This window comes from Nestor notabilis, unplaced genomic scaffold (genome assembly GCF_000696875.1).
Source record: "Nestor notabilis isolate BGI_N333 unplaced genomic scaffold, ASM69687v1 scaffold10328, whole genome shotgun sequence".
NCBI lineage: Eukaryota > Metazoa > Chordata > Aves > Psittaciformes > Psittacidae > Nestor > Nestor notabilis.
Genome location: NW_009938711.1, coordinates 1 through 19,585, shown reverse-complemented (window position 1 = coordinate 19,585; position 19,585 = coordinate 1). Strand labels below are relative to the sequence as shown.

The window sequence follows — 19,585 nt, the reverse complement described above, 5'->3', positions numbered from 1 at the left end:
TTCACGCTTAATTTTACAGGCAAACATTTATTACACTGCAAGAGCTATATGCATATCAGGTTATTTTTGTGCCCTGAATACACAAATGCAAATGCAAAGTTTCTCATTTAGAAGAAACCTACAGAACTTCTTTATTTCTTTATTGTACTGGGTGTGGGGAGTACAAGGGGGAAGACTGCCAGGAATCATAGAATCATGTAACGGTTAGGGTTGGAAAGGACCTTAAGATCATCTAGTTCCAACTTCTGCTGCAGAAATGCAATACATTTCTGTGCCTTAAATCAATTCACTATCACAATTTCAATAGGAAGTACAAAAAAAAAAAAAAAGGAAGTTAAAATACAGAAGAGAGTTTGCCATGTCACTAATGTCACTAGAGCCTTATAATAATTTGTTCCCCCAAGTGAATGTGCTTTTAAAGCCTTTGTTATGTGGTATAATACAGTATGGTACATGTCTCAGCTGTTAAGTCTTCATAACAGTTTCATAAGGCTGTACTCATGAATCACCATTTTGTTCACAAACATTTGCCACTGTGACAGATACTTCCAGAACCTTTGAGGAGAAAAGGACACTCCCCGCCTATTCTTGACTAAATCCCATAAGGAAACAAAGAACAAACTGTCAAGAAAACATAATGGATTTAATAGGAAATACATACTATAACATGAGTAAAAGTGAGGCAAGATAGTAGCAGTGAAATCCATCTAGGTGTCAGAGTTACAGCATAACCAAGTGCAACAACTGGATGGAGTATCACACACAGATGAAGAGCATGAAAGTGGTCTGTAACCTTCAACATTTGAAAAAGAAGTAGCAGTTGGTTTGTTCAATAATACATGTGAAAACATTAACAGAAATTAAGCAAAGAAAAACCCAACCTTCTTAAAAGAAGAATACCTTTACAAAGGTAATTAGCTCCTTGAATAAAATTCACTGTTAGTGTTTCAGTAAAAATTGTAGAACCCCAGCTTGCAGGACGAGGTAATGGCAACAGCAGAATTTTTCTTCTAAGAAATCTTTATTCTAGAATAAGAACACTTTCAGCAAACACTGTCCCAGTTTTTGGGGGAACAAACCATCCTACTGCCTTGATTTTTCCATGTAAAATAGGAAGCACCAAGTAACTCTAAGCCACTAGAACTTTTCTAAGTATTTCTAAGTAGCTGTTTATAGCATGTACACTCCAACACATAATGTTCAAAATTCAGACTTGGGAGGGATGGGGGGAAATAGGAAGGAGGAAAAAGCTGACCCTAGGATCATTTTGGCATGCCAAAGACTAACCCCATCAGTACTCTTGTGTTTCAGAATAGTCTTAAGTGCCTTGACAGATTTATTATCTGTGACACTTCATGGATAAAGTTTGGTAATGCTTGCTTGATTTTTTCAAGTCATGCATTTTGGATTCTAGCTGACCAGGAAAGGCTTTCCATTCAAACTTTTGAGACCTCCAAAATAACAGAAGGGATTTTTCAGAAACAAACATTGTTGTCTGAAGGCCTAGTAATTTTAGGGAAATGTGTTTTGGCACTAGTTTTCCTTAGAGAATTTTGTGTGGATATTTTAGATGCTTAATTCCAAGCACACAATTCTCTTGCTTCAAGTAACTGACTTGTGACTACAAACAGTCTCATGTCACTTTAAAATGACATCCTGCTAAAAATGTTAAGAAAGTTTGTCCTTCTTTCGTCCATGAAGAGCCTCTCTTTTAGAGGTTTAAAGTGTTAAAGAGATACATGAAGCTTTTTAGAAAATGAATAAGCAGTGTAGAAGTTTAAGTCAGTGAATTATTCAAGTTCTCCTCACATTCAAGATGATTTTTTTCTACTTCCAGGTAGCTACTGCTGCGTATAAGTGAAGTTCACTACAGGGTGAATAGCTACACAGTTCAGACAGCTTCTCTCCTGTAATTCACCGATTCCCAAGATAGTCTTTGCAGATTGCTGACATAGCACACCATAAATAGACTACACCATCCTCAATAAACACTAAAGACTGTTCCACAAGTCATTCAGACATCACTGCTAAAGCTTCCTTTTCCAACTAACACTCAATATGTTGTGCTGGAACTTAACACTAATGTTGAAGAATGATTTAGGATTAACATTGTAAGAAAAATCTTATTGAGGCCAACTTTTAAGCCATTCAAGATATTCAGCCTAAACTGTTTTTTGATAATTAAAATGATGCTTTAACCACAAATGCAGGCACCTCTCAACCAGGTTAAAGGATATGACTTTCAAATCAGTAATAGGCATTACCTCCTCTCCTCTTACTCTCTTCCCAAGTATGTACATAATCTTTCTTGAGCAAGCTGGTAGCATTAAACTGGTATTACATGCACCAACACATCGAAGACCCAGGTCTGCATAGAACACTCTAAACTCTCAGCTGTCTGATCCTGTAGCACTTAAAGGAAAGGCCTCGCTGATGTCAGTAGGGATTTGAAGTGCAATGATTTGTTTCAACATGGATCTAGTAACAAATTTTTACCTTCTTGGCAACAGCTGAAGTTGTTAGAATTGGTTTAGAACTTCTCAAAGCACCTACAACGTTTTTCAGTAGTTTAACCACTAGATGCTTCTGTACTAAACATAAGCTTCCAGATTTCAGCTACCTAGGCATTTAGAATGCCAGTTTCAGCATGTATATAAAATACACCACAAAACTACCAACAGCACAGATTAGGAGCCTGGCAAGTCAGCTCAGACACTTATAATTTAGAGGGTTGGATGAAGACACCCTCCAAGACTTGGGGAGCATATTTAAGTTGCTCCAAAGCTTAAGAACTAAGTATTTATCAAATGGTACTTTTGTACAAATCTATAACTTTCATGGGAAGGAATTTCTGTGTTTAAAAGCTGAAATAGTCATACTTTGTCAGTTAAAAAAATGCTCTGTATCAATGATACGACATGCACTTCATTACATTTTTACATACATGATACCTCACCCTTCCAAACTTGTTTTGCAGCAGTTAATTCCCTTTAAGAGTATCTGTAAGTCTAGTCTCTATGATAAGCTTCATTCACTAAACAGAAAGGCATAGTGGAAGAAAACATCAGTCCTGAGCTTTTTCAATAACTTCTTAACAGAAAAAAGTTATTAAAAATTTAGCTGGAATGATTAATAATCAGCACTCCAAACACTCAAAGGCTAATGTACCTCCAAATAGAGAAGTTATGTTAGGACAAAATACAATCAATTTCAGCATGCCTAGTGCCAGATGAAAGCAGATGGCCTAACAAATTATTAATACAGAAGTAACCATTTTTCTCCAACAGAAATGAAACAATGAACATGTGCATCTCATCCAGGGAAGACTGCATTCCAGGCTTCAGCTAGGGCCAACTGATCAATAAACAGTTATCTTGGCTCAAGAGAACTTACATCAACAGTCTGTCTTTTGAAATAGGCATGTGTTAGGCAGCCTCACTTCCATGCTTGTAGTTTGGACAATCTGAAACATTGGCTATTTCTGTGTTTTCAGTAACTGCAGTAATGCAAGATCAGAACTGCAAAAAGGACATGAAGTATGCTGGCATTCCACTCAGACTGGTAACAAGACAAAAGGAGTCGGAGGCAGTAAGACTTAGCTACTTTTGAGAAGAGACAGATTGTTGTTCTGAGGGGGAGTAGGGTTCTCTGTTTTTCAAAGTCTAATTTTGGTGTATAGCAAACAGTATAAATGAGAAAGCAGTTGATAAGGATTTTCTGAGATATATGGATCTCTCCTCTGACTGGAGAACTACAATAACCTCAGTACTAGCCTAGCTCTCAGTCTTCCTAGAGTCCGGTATTTTGCTTTCAAGTTAATAAATCTTGGATGGATACTGTTAAGCCATTTTTGTTATCTTACTGAAAAACAGATTTAAACTCCATTTCTACCACATGCTAACAGGCTATAAGAATTTATAAAATCTGAAATTCCTTTTTCTACTAATCTACAAGAAAGATATTCCCAGTAACTGAGACTTTCCTTCTACTACTACCATCTTTCCAAGTTCAAGAATTTCCAGATTCATTACTAACAAGCTTTAATATAAGCAGAAATTTCTGTATCATAGTTAAGATACTGAAGCACCTGGTATCTTGCTATAGAATAGACTTCTGAAGCACTGTGAACACAAAATGTTTTTAAAACCTTGTTGAATTAGATAACCACACAATTTTTCTTTTTAAATTTGCCAAGAGTAAGAATTTAGACATTGCAAAGAAATCAGGGATTTCCATGACTGCAACTGTGAAAATGCTACATTTAATTACTAACCAGCCTTTTTATAATTAAAAATATGCCCAAAAGCAAGCTTACTCAGTTCTTTATTTCCATCAAGCATTTTGTAGGAGTATTGAAGTTTTCTGTTAATAATTTACTTGCTTTGAGTGATAGGAAAAAAAATATACATCAGGCTAAACGCCAAATGCTAAACCTTTCTCTACTATGAGATGCTTTGTTAAGGATCAATGTTTAAAAGAAGCTTCAAACAGCCTTCATTTGATGAAGATCTACTTCTTGGGCTCTGTATAAGCATGTAGCCTGTACAACTGTGGCAAAGAAGGCACAATGACATTGCCAGGTAGGTAGAAGGCATGATAAAAATGTAGTCACCAAGTTTCACTAAAACATGCTGACTCATTCAAAATCTCACTGTAATAGTTCACCTGTTAAGCTATTCTGGAGCAAACCAAGAATTTTCACAAATACAAACTAATCTGAAGTACAAGTCCTTTCATTTCTTACCAACTTTTCTCTATTTCCTTCAGAGAAATTACTTGAGATGATAGAAAACCAGATTACAAATAAAGAATAAGCATCATCAACATGACCTCATTTTGATACTAAAGCTAAACAGTGTATTTTAGTATATACTCAAGTCTATTAAGCTCTTTTTCTTCACGAGTATAAAGTTTCTCACTAGTTCTGGTAGGAAACAAAAAGTAAAAATAAATAAAATAGCACAAAGGGGTATGGTCAACCTACAGTTTAATTGAAACTAATACCAATACTAAAACCAATACAGAATAAACTAAACACTGACCTGCTAAAAACCCTCACAGATGAAAAAGCCTAGGAACCAAAAGGTAATGATCTACATTACCATGTCTTAAGGTTACTTCCTGTTTATGTTTTTGTGCCCAAAACAAGAAAGACTGGGTGCACCACAGATGAAAACTTCAACAGTCCTCATGCTACACCAACACCATTCCCTATTGGCCCTTCCAAATGTGATTGAAAGAGAAAGAATTTTAGTCTGCCTCTAGATGAGCTCACAGTGGCAATACCTAAAACGCAGGAAAAACCACCTGATGGAGATATCCCAGGAGTTTATCCATAGGTATGGAATGGAAGGAGTGTATAAGATTGCATTATTTTTTTTTTTTTTACTTTTTTTTTTCTCTTACATAATTTATAATACTTTAAACACTGGTCTCATAAATATAATATGAACACTTTACACATGCCAAGCAATTAAAAGCTTTCCCCAAGAACTTTTAGGTCTTACCTGAACCACTGACAGCATCTGTTTACAGCATCTGGCTTTAGTCAGTAACCACTTAATTTAGTCAGAACTACAACTAGGTTTCCTTCAACCAACATCTTAATATTAAAAAACTTGTAGGAACAAAAAGATGCCTACAAAGGTATCAGTTTGCCTTAAAGTGATTAAAGTCAGCATGAAAAAAAAGATTGTCTGTGGTTTAATAGCTGTTGCTTGTGTCCCCACCCCTGGCGCATATCATCTTTAAATAAAAAGTGCAAATGGGATTTGGGGACTGGATGGACTGATTTGCCTATTGTTTGTCTTCAGTTGCTTATTCTGTAGCCACCTCACATCAACTGTCCTATCATACTTTGGATTAGCTACAATTTAGCTACTTAGCTAAAATAAGGCTCACTGAAGAAAAGGAAGAAGTGACACCTAACTTCCAGACGCCTCCCACCCTTAAGTCCCACAAAAGTGCTCATTTCCCTTTTTACAAAAACACAAAACCACCCTAAAATCTTGATTACAAAACTATTAAACATTTCAGTACTACCATCGATATAGTCACCTTCCTGTCAAGCAAGGCCAAAAAAGTGATGATGGATTCCCTTTGAATGCAAGAGATACTACACTTTTTGTAAGTAAACAGGCTGACATTACGATTGCAGTCTCTTCTGCGAGTGTACAGATGTCAGATGAACTGGTCCATTTTTGTGGGACCTTGTGTGTATTAACACCAGCAGATAAAGATCTAAGACTGATAATATAAACCCAACGTGAACTATTAACTTCCAAGACCACCTACTGTATAGACAAGTTTGATTTTCTAAGGGATCAGTCAACAGCAGCTGCGCTTTGTCACCGATGGCTGTCTTCTAAGTTTGAAGCCCTTACCACTAGATGGGGGGTTGGTGTCAGTTGATGGAATTCTGCGACCTACAAGGAGGCAGAAAAAAAAAGTTATAGCAAACATTATACTTGAAACTAATTCTAAGTATTCAGTCTATGTTTTGGATTAGTCATGCATCATTAGTGACAACATTCCTGCATAACAGGAGGACGGCAGTTAATAGTCTGTAAGAGGTATGGTTCCACAGAAGAGCAAAGGCAGTTTAAGCTAATTTTGCAGTGTTTACACTTCAGGCTAAGCCAGACTTGGAGAGCTAAGCCATAAAACCACCCAGAGAATATACTCTGTAGGATGCAATACCATCTGGAATATCTTCATTAAGAGCTACCATCTTGACCTGTATTTCCACCGTACATCACCTGCATTGGGTTTAGCACAGAAGTGCTCGTAAATGCAGCTGCTTTAGTCATCTAATCAGTCATTAAAATCGACTATTCCTGGTTAAGTATTCTTTTCTGAGGAGGATTTATGATACTTTTTCCATAATTTATTCAAGATCAATTTTAGAGAGCAGCTATTAAGTCAGTAAATCAGAAAGCTATTCTACAGCACATACTTTTTACATCAGCTTCAATATATTCAACTGCTTATAAGGACTATTCTTATACATTCGTGCTACTGCCTGAAACATCCTGCAAATAATCTTGAATGGAATTCAGTTTGGAACCTGCTTTGCATTCACACAAGAGAACTTATTGTCATTTGCTCCATGAAGGAATCGGAAAAGGTTTGCAATTTAAGTTTAAAAACCTCCCTCTGGGTATCACAGAAATACTTGTGGAAAATCTACACACAGTAGCTGCCATTTCCCATGCAGTAATGTAGCCTTTATGAATTCTTCCATCTTTGAAAACACACCATTTTAGACTAAGTACAAACACTTAGAGTGAGAACTTCATTACTCTTCTCAGCTGTATAAAGTCTGGATCATCTTCACACCATTTTCTTTCTCTTCTATAACCTCGGAAGTACTAATTGAAGCATTCAATAACAGATATAATAAGATGACACTGACTTGACATGAGTGCCTGCTGCTATTTATCCAGCAACGTCACAGTAGGCTTAAAAACTCTAAAAGGACTATTTAGAGGTCATTAGATGGCCAAAAATTTATACACATCATTCTGCAGTTTGTATTCATGCCCAACTGTCACAAATTCAAGCCAGTATACTCTCACCTGAATACCACAAGAAGTAATGAAATCTCTACTTGAACATCTTTCAGAAGAAAGCATATTAATTGTTTCAATACTTACTAATTTCTATAAAGAGTTCATTAATGTTTATTGCATTTTTTGCACTTGTCTCTACAAATATTGCATGAATGGAATCTGCATAGTCTTTAGCATCTTTTTCCATGACTTCTCTGCAAAAATAAAAGGAAAGAAAAAACTGTGAATGCAAAACCCCACCATTAGTCAAAAACCTTAAGGGATAGATTAAGCTTTTAACTGTCTCATTAATGAGTATTTTGTATTTTACCTGTTTGGCATCACAGCTCTCCCTCATCCTGAAGTTAATGCTCATTCTTTACTCTATGCTGTCTCCCTGCCTTGAGGTATGAGCATCACTGAAGCACAATCATAAACTAAACAATGCCTTAGTCCCTCTGACAGCATTACAGTGGAGTTTGTTTCTTGAGTGCTCTAAGTGTGGGTCTGCAATCAGTCATTACAGGGTGCTTTAATCTTGACACACACAGTTTTAGATGTACTGAAAAGCTCCTAAAGCATTAATTCCACTAATCCAGTGGATTTCCTACTGTTGTTTATAAAAGTAAGTATCTCACAACACTGCACAGATCATTCCTATAGCATTTACTTTACATGAAGCATGAAAATGTAGCTATAAACAGGAACATATTTAGACTGAGCACTGAGTCAAGAAGTGAAAAAGTTACTCTACACCCCTAAGTAGGCAAGTTGATAACGTTTCCTTAAATAACATGAAAAATCAAACCCCAATAAGTAGAGAGGATTGGACTATATGTTGTATCACTTTACATACAATTTCTAGAAAATATAGGCTACTTTCAGTAACAAGGGACTGCAGGATATCAAAAGCAGACTTGAGATCATTGACTCAAATACTGCCTCTGACTGAAGCTACATACTTTGTATTTGCCTTCTAATTAATTTTATGTCATCAATTCTTTCAAGAAACATGCTACTTCTAACAGAAGTTACCAGAGCTCACTAGATAACTCCTATATATTAACAATTTGTAGAATTATACTAAAAGCTAACTTTGCAGTGGTTCTTTAAACACATAACCATCTGTCTCCTTTGAGACAACAGCAGCGGTACCTTTTCCAATAAAATCTAAACCCAAGAAGTTTGCACACACCTTCTTTCTGTATTTGGCTTACTCAACCAGAACATCAGTGAAAAAGGACTTGTTTTTAGTACATGCCTTTTTTAAAGTCTGGCTGCTCATAAAGTTTCTACAGAACTTTTCCCGCTCCCTGCAACCATTTCAGCTACGAGCCAATTCCACCCCAGTATTTAAGCAGGGAAGGAAGGCACCTGAACAAGCAAGTTAGAAAAACCTACACAATGCTTCCAACAGGCTTGATGTTTTTCCTAACAAAATGAGGTGCTACAGACTGACAGGGGTACTTCTTATAAAGTGAGATAAACAGCTTGTATTACGCTGTACTTTCACAGGCAGTTTAGCCTTGTGTAACTTGGCACTGCCACTAGAAAAGGTAATCCTGTCTCGCTGTAAACTGCTCATTCCTGACCCTGCTATCCCACCTCTGTTATGCCAGCAAGTGTTCATGGTGTGAGAAACATAAATATACTTGGATGAGTTTTCCTTTTTTAAAATGGTTAGTTTTAATCTGGATCCATTTTACAGCCTGATTTACTACCCCATCACACACGTACTCACACCAACGCAGGGGAGGAAGTGGGCAAGACTGACCAAGGCCAGACTAACCAAGTCTTCTGACAGCAGAAACAGCTCCGACCACTTCTGAAACTACAATGCTAGTGCAAAACAGCTTAAATTGCTCTATACCTTTTACCTGATCTGAAACGTTAAAATATTTAGCACTATGAGCTTAAGTGAAAATCTCCAAGTTAGCAAGTTATTTACCTTACATCATTAAGATCACACTTATTTCCTGCAATAGCTACAACAATGTTTGGAGGTCCATGCTGTCGAAGCTCTTTAACCCAGTTCTTTAATGTTGAGAAAGTTTCCTGATGTGTGGGAAGAAAAAAAAAAAATAAATAAGAAGAAATTAAAGACTCTGAACTGGCCCATGACACCCCCACCCCACCCCGAAATAGTACTGCTGGGAAAATATCCATTTCTTACCTCCTTTGTGATGTCATACACTATAATGGCTGCTGCTGACCCTCTGTAATACATTGGGGCTAAAGCACGAAACTGGAAGAAAGATACCAGACATTATGAATCTGATCTTCTACTGACCTCCATGATCTCATTATTAGTATATTATGAAGAAGTGAAAACTAGCTTTAAAGTCCACATTAGTGGAAGACTTTTCTTTACAATTACAGAGATGCTGTACAATAATAAACATAACTTCCATTCAAGTATTGTTTTACAAAGGCCAACCAATACATAGTTTAGGGATCAGCAGCACACCTACTGCAAAAAGCAGGAAGCCAAACTCGACCTTACTTCGACTAGATTAGAATCTCTCATTTAAAAGACTGTAGATTATATGCACAGACGGGATATATGCTCAACTTTAAACACCAAGAGAGAGGAAAATAGTCAAAATGGAACTAGCTTCTTTCTCCAAGACATTAATGCTTTTGGACAAGTTATAGTACTGCTGCTTTGAAATGTTCAGAAGTTGGCGTCACTCTCTAGTCCCATGGATCAGTCATGGCACTTTTCAACACTAGAAATGTTGGTTTCCTTGTAATCTAACTTACAGCTTCAGGGCTTTTGCTTCAGGGCTTTCCCCCCTCCCTCCCCTCCTCAAAAGTTAGAAGCATGTTTAAAACTGAAAACTGCAAAAGCCCACAACTATGAGACTTGTTGCAAACAGAGCTTTAAGGAACACACTAGATAGTAAAAGGCTACAGTAATTCTTTTGTAATTTTCAAAATTAAATCTACAACAGATATATTTGGCTGGTAGTACATTTGCAGTATATAAACCAGTCCTGTACCTTTGCATGGGCAGAGTGTTATGCATTCAGGACTGAAGAAAGTACTAAAGCATATGATTAAGTTGCACCAAAAATCAAGCATTCTTTAAAAGTGTGATATTCTGCCAATTTAAAAAGAAACAGACAACTAATCTAGCAACCAAAACTCTCAGTCAAATCACAGAGTAAATAGCATGTACTATTTTTGCAAGCATATGTGATTTAGTGCTTTTGTGCATCTTATTACTCAGGGCAAGAATCATGACCAGAACACAGTTTTTCATGAAAGCTTATTTGGTTCTAATAAAATACCAATTTCCTTTTGCTTAGTACAGTTCAACAGAGAGCAATACTACAAATCATAAAAATCTTGCTATAAAGCAGAATTCTAGAGCATTTACATTTGGCTCTCAAATTCTGTTTTGAAAACAGGATTTTGAACACGAAGTTCAGAATACAAAAATATTTAATAGTGGGAAAGGGAGACACAGGCAGGGATTCAGTTCATGTTGGGACATAATCTCTCTCTTCCTCCTGAGCACTAAAATGTAAAGAGAAGCATATCTGGTAAACCACCACTTGGACTGGTTGCAACCTGGCTTTTTGATTATTTGACTATTTACATTGGGAATAAACCAACTTTCACTTGCTGATTTTGTATTACTCTCATTTCCTGCCTGCTAACACTTAGATACTTTTTTCCACTTAAGAGCAGCCAGCAGATAAAATACATTAACAAAACAGATGTTACCAGAAACGCTGAATTTTCCTTTTGCTATTTTTCAAAAATCTTCAGCTTACCCTCCAGCCTCCAATTAGTGTTTTGACAGAATTATTAAGACATAATTATCCAGAGAAACTCAAAATCATTAGGTAAGAAGGCAAAAACCCTATTGCTGTAAGTAATCTGCTACAAGTAATCGCCTATCAACTATACACTGGGTAGAAGAAATGAGAGAAGAAATAAGGCTGGGCAATGAGCTGTCTGAAGTAAGTTAGTGTACATTTCCTCTTCTGGAGTGAAGCAGGCCCTCCACTCCCTGAAGTCATTTAGAACATGGGATTACCCATAGCATAGAATTATTCACTCCTGGGCTTTTGAAGTGGAAAAGAGCAAATGCTTCTCAAGAAGCCAGGACTACAAATTCTGTGCATTAAGTATCATAGCTCAGCAAAAGACATTTTAGTTCCAAGAATGGTGTGGATATTTACGGTATTCCAGATATCATAGAGGAAATCCCTTCCATAATTCATTGTCAAATTTAACTCTGCTACAGATTTCAGTGCAAGGCAGGTACACAGACCACTTGTGACTAGCAGCAAGTGATAGCGCTGCTCTGTTTTGAAAAAAGAAGTATCTATGAAGATACTGGCATCATTTCAAAGTAAATGTTCTTGCTCCCACTTCACTGATTTCATTGGCTATATTGTAGCCTCACAGTGACTTCTCAGGTATGGAACATAAGCATCACAGATACCGCAGCTCACATGTCAGAGACCAGGTAAGACATCTTTCCCTTTTTTTATTTCAAGAAAGATACTATGCAGCTTGTATGGAAGGAAATTAAAGAGGTATCATTCAAAATCTGAAAACAAATACAAAGAACATGACAGTCATGTGCAGAGATGCTTACTCTGATTATAGTGTGCTGAATCCAAATTACAATGTTCTCCTATGGCCTGCAAACACAGTTAAAGTGAACAGGATGGAATGCTAATATGTATTGGAAGTTTCTTACCAAGTTGTGGCAGGCATGTTCATAAAGCTTTCCATTTAGGAGTACCAGCCTCTCAGAAGTCATACTCTATCTCTCAGAAGACTCACATTCCAGCATTAACATTTCCAAATGGGCTAGGATGTTCACTTAAGACTATTCACAGAAATGCTGAGTGAGTGCTGGTAATGGAAGGACTTGGGTACTTCTAGTAACATGGATACTATTGGACATATCCCTGGGACACATGCCTGGCAACATAAATTTGCTTCATACAGTGCTGCTGGATGGAAATAAATTGTCATTCAAAAATCTAGGACACTGAAATGCAATACAAATATACTTGAGTTACTTTCTAGAGCCAAACCTGAAAAATAGCACAGCTGCATTTTCCAGTTATTACTGTAAAGTAATAACCCAACCTGATCAAACTGACTCTTATAGGGAACAGCTCTGGTGTTTCTCTTTGTTACAGTTCACTCTTATCCTAAATAAACTCATCATGAGTGACTGACAATTGCCAGTAGTCAACAGTCAAGAATCTGCAAGACAGCATTGTTAATACAGCTACTATAATTTCTACCACTGTTACTAGGAATCTATGAACAAGCAAGTTCACTAGTAAAGTCTTCCTTTTAAATTCTAAGTAAAAATCATGCAAATTAACTGATTTCATTTGACTAGTCATTTTCTTGAAAGCTTATGTTGCCTCCCCTCAGAACTACACATGCTGAAGAGATCAAAACACCAGACAGATTTCTTGACATAGCTTCTAACATTATCAGATTTGAGAAGTAAAACTTTATAAAATAATAGATCAGTTATCACCCATAACACTGCTTGAAATATTGCTTTTTAAAGCCTAAACCCATACTCTGCTCACATTAATAACCCAAACACTGAAGCTAACAATGTCTCAGCAGTTGTATATTTTCCCAGAATTGGGGCCTTACTCATAACTCTGAAACACAATTATACATTTCACTTTGATTCTCATGTTGCCAGATGCACTGGCTGCAAAATAACTCCAGCTGAATGTTTAAAACTCAACTAGAAAAGGTGCTAGAGACAGCTGCTGGCTCCCCTTCCACCTTGTTTTCTTCTGAAATGGCATTCTTAGTGAATCTAAACCTAGTCTTCTGTTTTCATAGGCTCCTCCTCTTAGGCAACCGCCCTTAACTTTGTCCTTTAACCATAACAACAATGAAAAATAAAAATATATTTACAGTGCCCATATCTTTGCAGGAAGCTGCCTAGAAACAAACATTCTAGGCCATGTTCATAAAACCAGATCACACTGTGACTTTCAAGGGCAGGGCTGAAAAGCAACCCAATCTCTAGCCAGTACTATCAGCACAGATACTGATTCTACTCACCCGCTCCTGTCCAGCTGTATCCCAAATTAGGAATTTATGCAGCTCATTTTGATACTGTACAGTCTTGGTCATAAATGAGGCTCTGGAAAAAAAAAATTACAGCTTAGGCTTTTCAGAATATAAACACACTCTTAGAACATTACCACCATGAACATTCAAAAAGGTCTGCATTCCAGTAAAAGTGCTTCCCACACACACACACAAAACTGATATACATTTTCATACATAAAGGCTGAAATTAATCAGGCAAAGGGCCTCAGAGGATGAAATTCTACTAAGAAAATAGAAGGAACACAAATACAAATTATGAGCTTTTATTGTTCATAAGCTTTTGATAAAAATGAAGGATGTATGACAAAAAAAAGAAAATCAGGAAGGTCAGCCTTTTTACCAGCACTCTTCCTAAATGGAGGAATCACCACAGCAAATCACTTAAGCATGTACCAGAAACTTCCAGAGGGAGAGATCAAATCTTTCCCCTTTGTATCAGCTTTTTCTATCTTTGTCCTAACATTCAGATAAACATTGGCAAGTCCATACTTGGGAAAAAGATACAGTATATTCATATCATTACTGGTAGGTGTTAAGAAGAGAGAAATTAGTAATGAGCAAGTTGCTTGCTTTCTGCACTCTGTACAGCTCCCAAAACCTGACTATTGTACGTGTCTGCAGAGGCTTATGCACTTCAGAAGACGAAACCCCTCCCTCTGCTTCTTCATATGCTCCAGCTGCCCCCCACCCAACTTCTAGCTGTTTTACAGTAACATATTGAAAAATATTGTAAAGAACTTTCGTGCTTTACTTGATCTGCTTTACATGAATCACTGTTTTCCACAAGAACAGGAATTCTGAGACCTAATCTTTTACAAGGGGGAGTTCTTTGCTCTATTACCCGTAGGCACATTTTTTACTATAGAAGACACACATTGAATTCAAATCCTCGTTGAGTAAGAACTACAGATGCCACGACTGTTTTAAGCACATGAGATCCTACATTATGATCCTGAATTTCTTTTGCATGCTTAATTCCTGTCACTTGACAATACTGCAGATTCCCAAACTTGTCATACTGTCAATTCTGGACAGAATGCAGGTGGTGGCCCGTGTTGGAGCTTCCTGGAGTACACTAAGCTTGTTGTAGATTCAGACAGCAGGAGTGTTTCAGCATGATCAACAACTTCAAATACCTGAGTCCAAGACTCCAAACTTCAGTTTATCTTGGATCTTAAGTACCAGCAGGGCACAGATTTTAATGAGATCCGTGACACTTCTGGAGTCTTTGGATGTTTCATTGATACAGGAGGAGAAAACAGCTATCTACATTTTTAAAAATAAAAGGGAGCAATTACACAATGCTTTCAGCTACTAAGAAGTAACCTTCTCTCCATTCCTCAAGCTCAGATGATTTGCCAAATAGTATCTCAATCTCCAAAGCTTATTACTTTTTTAAGAGGCCAAATAAAAGGTTGCAGCATCCCTAAAAAGAGCCTAACTGCAATACATTTTAACACAGTTAATTAGATTATGTATTTTAGCAGAGAGTAACAAGAAATAAAGTGATAGGAGTATCTGCTGTAAACCACAGACTTCCACTTCCTTAAGACTGCTACAAATTAAGCATCGATTCTGAATTCTCTAGCCCATATGTAAACAATTCCCTAAATCATAGATTCTCTCTGAAAACTTATCTTACTTGGTTCTATAAACCAAAACATTCCTGTACAGTCAATTTGAACTGAACAGCTGTGTTGCTCTAATTCACATCATAACTAAACATCCCAAATGGTAGCTGACAATAAAGGTTGAATGCTTTCTGAAATTCTTTGACAAACGGAAGCTTTCATTGTGACAGATGTCAATTAAAAAAAAAAATACACAAGAAAAACAGCTCAAAGACAAACCACTGTTGGGTCAACAAAACCCTCCAAATTAGAGCTATCCTTAATCACTTCTAGTAAGAAAACAGGCATTATCCTTACTAAATTTCCCAGCGGCTTCTACCAGCTAAGTAAGCACTATAACTACGTGAACAAGATGCACCTGAAGTAGTTTTATACTCATTCATAATTCCTTTCAATGCTATATTGATGGACTATATATTCTGCAGTGCCTGCAGATATATGCTGGTCAGGCAAAGCAGAATGTGTCCTCAGCATCCCGAGAAGACAAAAGTTGCAGAATTCTGACAGGATTTCTACAGCTGCCCATATTTGAACCTGAATGATGAGCATTCATGATAATGAATTGCGATTGCCCACATAATTCTAACAGGAATAGAAACGGGACAGGAAACAAGATTGAATCTCATGAACTCAAAACCACAGGAGTAAACATAGAAATGTTCTCAGCTTTAGTTTTAGGATTATCAAAACTCCTCTAATCCTTACTTTGGTCTTCCTATCTCCTAAAATAAAAACAAGGTCTAGAAAGTTTCAAAATTCTGGGATGGCATCCCTGCTATTTAGACAAGTTTTGGTTCATTTATACTACTACAGCAAACTACCAAGATATCAAATCCTTAGACCAATGAACAACTGCGTTAAGACAGCTAAAAGAGATTTTTCAATCTGCCACTTCAAGAAAGTATACTAATCCCATGAACCCATGAAGATAAATTCTCTTTTGCACAGTAGCCTTATTAGCACAATGGCTAGCATCTTCTAACAGCACCTTAAGTTACTACATAGTATCTGTTACAGACATTCCCCTGGGAAGACATGCGCCTGTGATCTCCCTTTGTTCCTGCCTCCAAGCATATAGGTGCTACACTGGAGGGGGGGGGGGTGGGGGAGGAAAAAAGAAATCAACCAACCCACCACACAGTCCAAAAACTACCAGATTGAAATAAACTGACTTTGGAGTGAAGACAGCAAGATTTGATGAAATTCATTCCAAAGCTACCTTTGAAAGGGAACTTTCAAGAAAAGCATACTTCCTACAGAGTACCTTGCAGTTCACTACCAGTATTTACATGCAAAAAAGAAAGGGGGGGGGAAAGGTGGGGGGCACAAGGAGGAATGGAGAGAGAGAGATCTTCAGAACCATATCTGGGTTTGGTTTTGGGTTGGGGATTTTTTTCAGAAGGACAGGATGAGACACAGCTGACTTAGCAGCAGCATCTTTCTTGGTCAAAGCAGTAGTTCAGCCTGTGCACCACCTGAGACAGGAAGTTGCACTGACATCCCCCCCACACACACTTCTTGGCATCAAGTGAAGTCATGTCCTCATGTAAAGTAAGGAATTGCTACCAAGAAAAGCAGCCCATAAGACACTTGCAAAGCAAAAAAGATGGCAAAGGAAATAAAAAGATCCAATCACTCCAAGAATTCCTGGTCCTCGGCCTTCCTTCTATGCATTAGAAGATTTGAGCTCAGTAATGTTGCTAGCGTGAGGCTCAACTTTTAAACATCCTTACCCGTGAGACCAACTGCATTAACAATTTTATCGCTTATGCCTGTGTATCACATATAGACATGTAAAATTACAACTAATTCATTAAGAGAACTACAGCCTGAATTAGTATGTTAACTACCTTCAAAACAGACTTGTCCTTGTACATAACTCTTAAAAAGAAACCTTAAAAAACAAAATCACGTAGTCATATAATAGACTTCAAAATTTCAGAGTAGTGCATGAGAAAAGCATATTGTTCCTTTAACAGAAGCATCATAACCCAGGATCTCTAGCAGGATTTTACTATCTTAGATTAAGAACACAAAATGGGTCCAGATCTTACACATGAAAATGGAGTAACCACATACACTTCTACATTTCCTAAGGTAGCTCATGAGCTAATGAAGGCTGCAGTCACGTTTTTTACCACATTTAGCTGCCACAGTGGAGAATCGAGTGATCTATTCAGGAGGTACAGACATCTATTCATACAATTTGCTTTTAGTCTTGAACAAATCACTTTTACTTAGTTTCTTACCCTATTGTTGGGTTGATGTTGGGATCAAAGCTATCTTCTACAAATCTCCACACAATACTCGACTTGCCCACACCAGTATCCTAAAAAAAGAACAGAAACAGTTGAAAAAGACATTAGTTACTATGACCAGATGTTTCTTTTTGTCCTCAAATCTTGCAGTACATGTACATGAATAATATGTTCCTGCAGAGAATCTCAGAGAAGTTAAATTCTGAAATACTTCAGGTATTAATTTGATAGAAATGAAAGGTCTCTGATAAGTTAGTTTTCTAAACAATATTGTTAAGATATTTTTATGAAGAACTAGAAAACCTGCATTCATGCTTATAATCATTTATTCAAACTTTTGTTTTTCCAAAGCTATGCACAAATTGCATTTGAACAAGAATAGGAAAAGAAACATCTACCACTCTTAGTAAAATAGACAGCAAGTGAGTATGGTATTCCATCTTTCGAAGCCAATGGAGTACATTAAATTATCTAAGAGTGACACACACACATTTCAACCTCTGACTAATGCTGTCCCACCCTGCTTAATGAAAGACTTGAAATTTCTTCTGTGACACACCTGAAACATGTTTCTAATGGAACTCCACCGAGCTATAAATGGCAAAAGAGGAACCACAACATGAAAATTCTGGGTCACATATGCATTTGCACCACTGACTCCCTGGTTAAAAGGCATATTTAGGAGTGAAAGAACTCAACAAACTACTAGCAGTAAGACTGTTCTCAATAGCAGCTGAACATTTTAAATGGTCATTTAATTAAGACAGGTGAAGACAAACATTTTGCATTTCGAGTCATTAAAATTTAAAGGAAAAAAAACTCTGAGAAACTGCTTCACTGAAAATGAAGTTTTAGACCATTCATGCATTTTCTTGAATGTTCTGAATGCTGTAGTAAATTTGGGCACAATATGCATGCTTGTGTTTATCTTTTCAAGCTATTTTCCTCTCACAGAAAAGCTTGTTATCTCAGAATATTGATGCAGTTCCTGGCTCCAGGAGTTCAATGACCAGTTTTCCTGGGTGCTTATTCTCCTCTTCTTACATGAGGAAAGGTTTCTCAGGTCAGGTGATTGCAAACAGTATCTAGTAGTTACCTCAAACGCCTTCATAACAAAAAGAGAACAGAAACACACATTTTTTCCCTCTGAAGTGCAATGTGGCGATTTAAAAGCAGAAAACAAGTCTGCCAGTCATAGTCTGTACAACACAGGATTTAGATACAGGTGGGGACAACTCCACCTATTCAACATGAGGCTCCCCAGTGAAGTACTCAGACCAGACCAAACCAAACCAACTACACAGCTTTATAGCCTTGACTTTTTTAGACCTCTACCTCAGTTTGTTTAATGTCTCCTTCTGCCACCACCTGAAACACTTCGGACACTTTCAAAGCATACATATGTTGTTTAAGAAAAAAAGAGTTCAGTTCCCTCCCCCCCGAGTTTGATTGCAGGTACTTTTATTTATGCGAGCTCCAAGCCCGAAACAGTTTAGGAAGAAGAGGGAAACACGCGCAAAGTGTCCCTACTTCCTCTCTTTTCTTTCATAAAGGGAAAGATCGAATAAAAGGAGCGATATTTACCCCTGGAGAACGCCAGCCCTGTGCAGGGGAAGGCCCTTCCGGACGCCCGCTCTCCTCAGCGGGACGCGGCCCCACAGCTCGGGCGCACCGGCAGCCCCAGCGGGAGCGAGGCCCACCCTTCGCCCAGAGAGAGGACCCCCCTCAGCGCCTCTCCAGGCTCACGCAGAGGCTCTCCCACTCCCAGAGAAAGCTTTCCAGGCCAGCTCCTCAGCAGACCCCCTGCCTGCCACCACTCCCAGAAAGCCGGCCGCGCAGCACTCACCCCCAGAAGGCAAACTTTCAGCTCCCTCAGAGCCATGGCCGGGCAGGCTGTGCCTTTAACGAGCACCGGAGACGCAGCCCAGAGCGATCATAGCCCTTGCCGGGGCGCTCGTACCGCCGAGGCCCACGGGGGCAGCCCTCCGCCTCCCTCACGCCGCGGTTACCAGCCAACCTTCCT

General features: G+C 37.9%; 1 protein-coding gene across 1 annotated transcript; it reads right to left on the bottom strand.

Annotated features, from left to right (window-relative positions):
* Positions 1–5,052: 5,052 nt before the first annotated feature.
* RAB22A (RAB22A, member RAS oncogene family) lies at positions 5,053–19,444 on the bottom strand. The gene is made up of 7 exons (XM_010019479.1): positions 19,409–19,444; positions 17,554–17,633; positions 13,623–13,704; positions 9,724–9,795; positions 9,499–9,605; positions 7,656–7,765; positions 5,053–6,425 (listed from the first exon to the last, which is right to left on the bottom strand). Exons 1-7 carry the CDS (start codon positions 19,442–19,444, stop codon positions 6,328–6,330), a joined length of 585 nt encoding a protein of 194 aa, XP_010017781.1. The 3' UTR covers positions 5,053–6,327.
* Positions 19,445–19,585: the final 141 nt, after the last annotated feature.